Here is an 8,571-nt window from a genome sequence, read left to right as displayed (position 1 = left end):
TTAAAGGCCCACGCACCAAAACATCACCAGTAACATTAACTCCCAAGCTCACATCAGTTGCAAGAACCATCTCGCAACAGCAAACAACAATGCTCCAATAGATTCCATAATTCCTTAACAAGGTGGTTGAATGTCCATGCAAAAGGAGTGAAACTGCATTAAGGTGGTTGGAGAGACATCTGCCAGGAATTGCCATACCACTGGAAGCTCCTCACAGCCTTGCCAACAGGGGAGCTGTCCTCTTTACTCCTCCATGCCGTCCACAGCAACTGCATGGAACCCAACAGAACAGATACTAAACAGATACTAAACATTTATGCTAATACCCTCAAAGGAATATTTCTTCATTATCATTGTATTTTAGCCTATCTTCTTTAAATCCTACTTCACACATTTCTTGCTTGTCATAGCTAAAGATCTGAATTTCCATATTTTATGACTTTTTATATTTAGAATAACAATTTTTTCCCTTTTGTGAGGTTGTATCTGGTACAATACCATATTTTACAAGCAAAGAGATTTTTTTTTTCAACAAGAAGTTTTTAGAGACAACTAGTCCATGGATCATGTCACTTTCTTGATACACAAAAATAATTGCAATCAGTTCTTATGTTAGACAGCTTTTTAGTTCTTGTTATACTTATTTACACAAGGAACATATCCTGACTTTTTCCATTGCCCCATGGAACATCAAGCTCTCTCCTTGGTAGAAAACAACATAATGACCTTATCTCTGATCTGTTTGGTCTTTACTCCATAGACAATGGGGTTGAGTGCAGGTGGGATAACAATGTAGAGGTTGGCAAACATGATGTGGAAAGTACGAGAGACATTGTGTCCAAAGCGATGGGCAAGGATGGAGAAAAATGCAGGTGTATAGAACATGAGGATGACACAGACATGGGAACCACAAGTACCAAGGGCCTTCTGACGGGCATCTCGGGAGGGCAGACGAAAGACGGCACAGAGGATGAGAATGTAGGAGACAACTATGAGAATCACATCTGAGAAGACTGTCATGAGGGGAACACAAAAGCCATACCAGATGTTGATGGAGATATCGGCACAAGCGAGCCGCGCAACACCTATGTGCTCACAGTATGTGTGGGGTATGATGCGTGTCCTGCAGAAAGGCAAGCGTGTCAATAAAAATACATCGGGCAGAATAATACAGAAACTTCGGAAGCAAATACAAACAGCAATCTTGAGTATGGTTTTGGGCGTCAAAATGGTGGTATATCTCAAGGGGAAACAGATGGCCACATAGCGATCAAATGCCATGGCCATCAGGATGGCTGAATCCAAAACAAAGCTATAGTGCAGAAAGAACATTTGTGTAAGGCACCCTGTGAATGTGATTTCTCGAGCCCCGAGCCAAAAAATGCTGAGTGCTTTAGGCACACCAACTGTGGACAACATGAGGTCAGTCATGGCTAGCATGGCAAGAAAGATGAACATGGGTTCATGAAGGCTCCGCTCCACTGTAATAAGGTAAAGAAGGATGATGTTTCCCATAACAGCTACAGTGTAGATGACACTGAAAGGAATCCCAATCCACACATGGAATTGTTCCAGGCCTGGGATCCCCACCAGAGTGAAGAGTCCTGGGTTGTAGCTGCTCAGGTTGAAGCTCATCATAGCAAACTAGGGTGGCACAATGTGAGGTCCTGAGGACGGAGGATAATATACAAGATAGTTAGAGTCACTAACTCATCCTTCCAATCATCCATCATTATTGACTTCAAAACAGTGTCTACATTGGTTTCTTGTATATTATCTAAAGTGCTAACTTTTGATGTTTGGATTTATCATGAGAGTAGTAGCATGCATAACCTAGCGATGCCCAACAAGACACACTGACATGGATGACTACTCCTACCCAAAGAGAATCTCTTTGTTTTGGCTACCCCTGCTAGTTTATATTCCTCCACGTAGCCTTCCAGACTGGCTACAATCTTGTCATCATTCACTGTCCTAACGGGTAGCAAATTCTGTTTTCCTTGAGTTAGTGGATTATCATTTATGGGACTCTATGAACAACATTGTTTAATATCTACTTGCTTTGTCATTTTGGAGCATTGATCTCTAACTAGAGGCAACCATTTATTCAGTGAGCATTACCTGAGTTCACATACTAATTTGGATTACATGGGTAGCTCAGATTTGAATTAGAAAATAGATGAGGTTCATGATCACTGTCTCCTTCATTTAAAAAAAATGAATTTCCCAGCATCTACACAATAAACATGTATAATATTCTAATACTTTGAACTCTGACTAGATTACCCTTCAGGGCTGGCACAATGGCTCAATAGACTACTCCCCCAACTCCAAGTGATGTATCCCATATAGGCACCAGTTCCTGTCCTGGCTGCCCCACTTCCCATCCAGCTCCCTGCGTGTGGCCTGAGAAAGCAGTGTGAGATGGTTAAAGTCCTTGGGCTCTGCACCTGCATGGGAGACCTGGAAGAAGCTCCTGGCTCCTGGCTTGAATGAGCTCATCAGCCCCAGCTGTTGAGGTCATTTGCAGAGTTCATCAACAGATGAAAGATCTTCCTCTCTGTTTCTCCTTCTCTCTGTAAATCTGCCTTTCCAATAAAAATAAAGAAACTTTTTAAAAAGAAAGAAAAAGAGAGATTACACTTCCAAACAGGAAGGGTTTGTTCGTGAATGCACATTCTGTTGGACACATGTTCTCCAATACACACTGACATGCCGAAGTTGCCAATTCAAACATGCAATAATGTGTACCAATAAAATATTAACACATTTAATCTGACACAGCAAAAGCTTCCCTATACACTCTCTCTTATACATACACATTTGCCAAGCAGAACATAAACAAACTGCTTCACAATTGAATTTTGTGCCTGACACATATCATCCGGGAATGGATCTTTCTAAGAGCTGATCCTATCCAGGCAATCCACCACACAGGAAGACAAGGACTCTTGGGGTCAGCACAAAGATGAAGCTTTTGCAGGCAGACATCTATTCCTTTCCTGGCGAAGTCAAACTCAGGTTGGCTATCATCGCTACTACTCCAGCTTTGTTCTCACCTCCTTTGTAGATCCAACTCTTAAAACCCTACACAAGGCTTTATTTTTCCCTGCTTTTGCTCTTGGCAGAAGAGAAACAAGATACTCTTTTTCCTTGCTGACTCTTCCTGATCTAAAGTAAAAACACCTTGCTTGTACCAGCCTAACACCACAATGTAGGTGAGTGGATCCTCAAAACAAAGCCCAGACTTTAACCAGGGGCCATAGCCTTGTTCTGTACCCTTTGCTGTCAAGTATCTGCATGTTTTCCCTTGCTCAGGCACTTCCATGTTTTTTGCCTGTCACCATTTTTTTCTTATCCTGTGGGCCATAAAAGTCACAGATTGCTAACTGTAAGTCTGATAGGGTCCTCTATCACTCACATTCTCAAATGATATATGGAATCAGCATTTTGAAACCATATTCTGCTAATCACTACTCTCTCAGCTTATCCAAAGCTATTCTTTATTCGCACTAATGGGAGGTGGGGGAGAGATCTTCTCCAGGTTTTGTATTTCTCTACTCTCAAATACAGCAGATAATCGTGATCCAAACACACTCCTAGGCACACAAGAGCACACAAACAGAAAGTTAATTCTCAAGCTTATCATCCTATAGTCACACAAAGCACATTGTCAGCCAATCTATAGCGTACTTTCAAGGTTTGTTTATTTTTCCCTAACAAGTCTATGTCATTAGATATGGTGGGGGGAACCTCACATCAGAAAGGAAAAACACATTTTTAGACAATAATAAATTTAAGGGACCAGCATGGTGCTCAACAGGCTAAGCCTCTGCCTGCAGTTCCAGCATCCCATATGAGCACCGGTTCTGGACCCAGTTGCTGCACTTCCAATCTGGCTGTCTTAGAATTAGAATTAGAATCCCCTTTGAAATGGAGATACACCATTATTTGCAAAAGCATGAACACAAATCAAGGGTGCTATCATAAGTGAAATAAGCCAGCTACAAAAGGACAAATACTGCATGATCTAACTTACATACAGAATCTAAAATATTTGAACTCACTGAGGAAGAAAGTGTTTAGGGAAGTTTTACAATAAGCTAGGTCTTTGGCAATATAGATGAATCGGTACTAATTTATCAAATACGTTTTTGGTATCATGATACATACACACACTTACACATGGATGACCATAGAACGTTTTGTAAACATGTTGATACAAGTATGTGATCTGGAACCAGAAAGTCAGGTTCCACAAAGTCAGGCCCAGCGCTATGACTCAGTGCTCAAATTCTTGCCTTGCACGTGCCAGGATCCCATATGGACAACGGTTTGTGTCCTAGATGCTTCACTTCCCATCCAGCTCCCTGCTTGTGATCTGGAAAATTAATGGAAACCTTGGGACCCTGCACCCACATGGGAGACCCAGAAGAAATTCCTGACTCCTGGCTTCAGATTGGCTCAGCTCAGGCTGTTGCAGCCACTTGGGGAGTGAACCAGTGGACAGAAGATTTTTTTTTCTTGGTATCTCTGTCTCTATATAAATCTGTCTTTCCAATAAAAGTATATAAATCTTTTTTTTTAAATCCTGGTTTAATAGTTTACCAGCTATGTGAATTTGGGGGAGCTATCTAAACCATATACTCCCCAAGTTCTGATATTTGTTAATCCTTACAGTTACTATTATGATCAAATGAGACATATCCAACAAATATTCTTTAGTGCTATGTCCAAAATATAGCAGACATATGATAAGCTTGGCTCCGCCTATATCATGAGTATTATCGTTACCAATCAGACAACACAGTAAAGAGATAACAGAAACAGATGCATAAAAGCTAGCAAAAACTTCCTAGGAAAACCTACACATTCAATTGTATCCTTTAAATTGGGGTTATGAGTTCTTGTCCCACAGTTAACACCAAAATTGCCTGAGCAACACCGACAGTACTTGTGCTTGTCCCAGCTGTATAATATCTCCATCCCAACCTTTCAGTGCCACTGAAGAGGAGCATAGATATCAGAAGTAGGAACCCTGACCTTCTTGATAAATAAGAATTACCCAGGAAAAAAGCACAGCACCTAGTTGGAGATCCTAAGGATGTGAAGTCCCAAACTCATTGCTCTTTCTCTCCAAATCCAAGCCCTAATAAAACCCCTTCAAACAGCCAATACTCACTTAGTCTTGGAAATTAGATAGCAGGAAGAGAAGGAAGTGTTTTCTGACAGATGCTCAGAAAATCTGCAAAAGAGACAAACACAACAACCAATGATTAAGTGAAAAGGAAGAAAGACACTGGTGAGGTTCAGTCCCTGCTCATTTATTTTCTTCGTCAGTGTGGGGAAGAAGTAGATAAAGACCTGAGGGACAATGATACCTTCTTCTCTGACTCTCAAGGGAAGAAAATTAAGCTTCTGTTAACTCTGTCCATGTCTGAATTAACACTGCTTTCAGGTGTTTGTATTTGTATTTGCATGTGGGTCGAGGTCCACAACAATATTCATAATCAGATTACTGAGGTTCCAAGCTCATGCCCTCATTTATCAAAGGACTCTAAACAAAATACTTAATCTCTATTTTTTAAAAAAGGTAATAACATCAGTATCTTCTCAGCATTGTAGAAAATTGGAAAACAGGGTCCCGGGGGCGTGGCCTAGCAGCTAAAGTCCTCGCCTTGAACGCCCTGGGATCCCAGATGGACACCAGTTCTAATCCCAGCAGCTCCACTTCCCATCCAGCTCCCCACTTGTGGCCTGGGAAAGCAGTCGAGGACGGCCCAATGATTTGGGACCCTGCACTCCTGTGGGAGACCTGGAGGAGGTTCCTGGTTCCCGGCTTCAGACCGGCCGTTGCGGCTCACTTGGGGAGTGAATCATCGGACGGAAGATCTTCCTCTCTGTCTCTCCTCCTCTCTTTATATCTGACTTTAAATAAATCTTTAAAAAAAAAAAAAAGAAAATTGGAAAACAAAATTGGGTGGTGCTTCTGAAAATTTGATGGGAGCAGAATCATGGCATAGATTGATAACCTAGAGTATTTTATTTTTTAAGATTTATTTTTATTGAAAAGGCAGATTTACAGAGAGAAAGAGATTTAAAGAGAAAGATCTGCCACCCACTAATTCACTTCCCAAATGATCTCAACAGCTGAAGCTGAGTCAATCTGAAACCAGGAGCCAGGAACTTCTTCCTGGTCTCTCATGTGGGTGCAGAGGCCCAAGGACTCCATAATCAGGGAGCTGGATGGGGAATGAAACAGCCAGGACAAATTGGTGCCCATATGGGATCCCAGTGCTTGTAAGTGGAGCATTAGCTTCATCTGTAGGCTTATTGTCTTCTGGTTTCACACAGAACAAAACAATTCCATTTTCTTTTTTTTTCTAACACCACAAGAAAAAGCATGATAATATACACAGAGACAGAGGTGGAGCTTTCTTCTGCTGGTTCATTCCCCAAAAGCCACAAGAGCTGGAGCTGTGCCAAGTTAATCCAAAAGCAAAGCCAGGTGCCCAGTTTGGGTCTTCCACATGGGCACAGCAATCCAACTGCTTGAACCATCACATGCTGTCTCCCAAGGCACACATCAGCAGTAAGTGGGAGCAGAATTTGAACCGGAACTTGAACCCACGCGCTCTGATATGGGATGCTAGCATCCCAAGAACTTTTTTCATATTTTTAATCTTCAATATTACAAGACTAATGATTTATTCAAAGTACTAGTTAAATATATAACTGCTTGTTAGATACACTATGAGTAGTCTTGGATCATTATTTTTATAAAAAGAACAAGTAGGTTTATGACATGACATTTTCCAGGTTTTAGTCTTTGCTATACTCTTTGCTCTCTTAAAAGGAAAATTCTGCTCTTTCACAGTTGAATGTATAGAAGAAGGTGATTGTGGGCAAATTTAATGAGTCCTATCTGAACACCTGGCACTTACATACAAATACATTGGACTTAGGTATTAATGTGTCATAAGAACCAGGGCTAATACAGGTGGTTTTCTGGGGAACTAACTAATGATTTCAACTGGACTAAACTGAAATATGTGTTCATGCTCTGTCTTCTTTCTTTATAGATCACATCTTAAAATCTGAACTATGCTTCCTATCTTATACTCCCACTTCAACGGGAACAAATAACTATTAACTTGCTCACAAACGTTGTAGTTCCAGGAGCATAATTTGGGAGATGTGCCTCAATAGAAAGCTGATTTCACTGCTTAGTGTCATAAAGGAGTACATATCAAATCTTTAAAAACCCGAGTTCTCTTTTTTTTTCAGTTTGGCTTTAGGTTTTTATCAGTACACCCTTTATGTCATTTTTTAACATATACTTTTTATTGCATTTCATTTTGTAACAACGTTTCATAGGCTCTGAGGATCCCCCATCCCCTCCCCATGCCCTCCCCCCATGCTCCACCTTATTGCAGTATTACAGTTCAAATCTTGTCTTGTTTCTTTCAATGCAAGCATGTGCCATGCATAGAGTCCAGCATCTTATTGTCCAGCTCAATTATACAGTTTCTTGGGGAGACCAACTCTGGTCTGAAGATTTAGCTGGCAGAATATCATTCCAACCAATTAAATGCCATAACATAACATCAACAACAGTTTCCAACATTATGCGGTTAATTAACATTGTATTGTGTGACTGATAACTTGACAATGCGAGTTCTTAACCACCTCCTGAGACTACCTTAACATTTCAAATATAGTTTGTATACAAATGGCTTCTATCTACCTTAAATTGGCTATAGGATACCATTCAGCTATTTCATGTCTATTTTCATTTTAGTATTTAGCAGGTTATTGTGTTGAAGCATAATTTTTACTGAACTTGGCAGATTTTAGGGTAGTCTAAACTGGCTTATACCTTTAGCAAGGCATGTGACATCCACTGAGACATGGAGCACTGTTGGGAGGGGTGTGCAGAGAAATCCTCCAAACCCTAGTTAGAGAGTTTATTTTTGTGTTCTACCTAGTAAGGTATGTTTGAGTCCCCACTGATTGTTTCCTGTCTAGTTCTAAGCTTTCCTAGTTGTTCTCTGTCTATTCTATTTTTGTCGTTGTTGTTGTTTGTTTTGTTTTGTTTTGTTTTGTTTTGTTTGGAGGGTGCTCCAGGGCGACCCTGATGGTCATTGCAAGAGAGGGTGGGGATCCAGTACTGGAACTAAGCACGAACCAGAGAAAGCTCCTCTCCCTGGTCTCGGAGGAGTTTATTGTTCTTCTGTTTCTGTAGACCACTCAGAAAAACCCGAGTTCTCATCCCAAGAATACAATTACCATCATGTTGATGATGATTTGTCTAATTTGAAGTTTTTCAAGTGTTTTTTAAAGATTTATTTTTTCTTGAAAATGTGGATTTACAGAGAGAGGGAGAGACAGAGAGGAAGATCTTCTCTCACTGCTTCATTTCCCAAGCAGTCTCAGTGGCTGGAGCTGAGCCAATTTGAAGCCAGGAGCCCAGAGCCAGGCGCTTCTTCTGGGTCTCCCACGCAGGTGCAGGGTCCCAAGGCTTTGGGATGTCCTCTGCTGCCTTCCCAGGCCACAAGCAGGGAGCTGGAT

General features: G+C 41.1%; 1 protein-coding gene across 1 annotated transcript; it reads right to left on the bottom strand.

The window, feature by feature from the left end:
* Positions 1-690: 690 nt before the first annotated feature.
* On the bottom strand, positions 691-1,650 carry LOC101524254 (olfactory receptor 52H1). The gene has a single exon (XM_004590094.3). It carries the CDS (start codon positions 1,636-1,638, stop codon positions 691-693), a length of 948 nt encoding a protein of 315 aa, XP_004590151.1. The 5' UTR covers positions 1,639-1,650.
* Positions 1,651-8,571: the final 6,921 nt, after the last annotated feature.

The sequence above is a fragment of the Ochotona princeps genome, chromosome 4, assembly GCF_030435755.1.
Source record: "Ochotona princeps isolate mOchPri1 chromosome 4, mOchPri1.hap1, whole genome shotgun sequence".
NCBI lineage: Eukaryota > Metazoa > Chordata > Mammalia > Lagomorpha > Ochotonidae > Ochotona > Ochotona princeps.
Note: the sequence above shows the minus strand (reverse complement) of the source record. Positions and strands in the feature narration are given on the sequence as shown.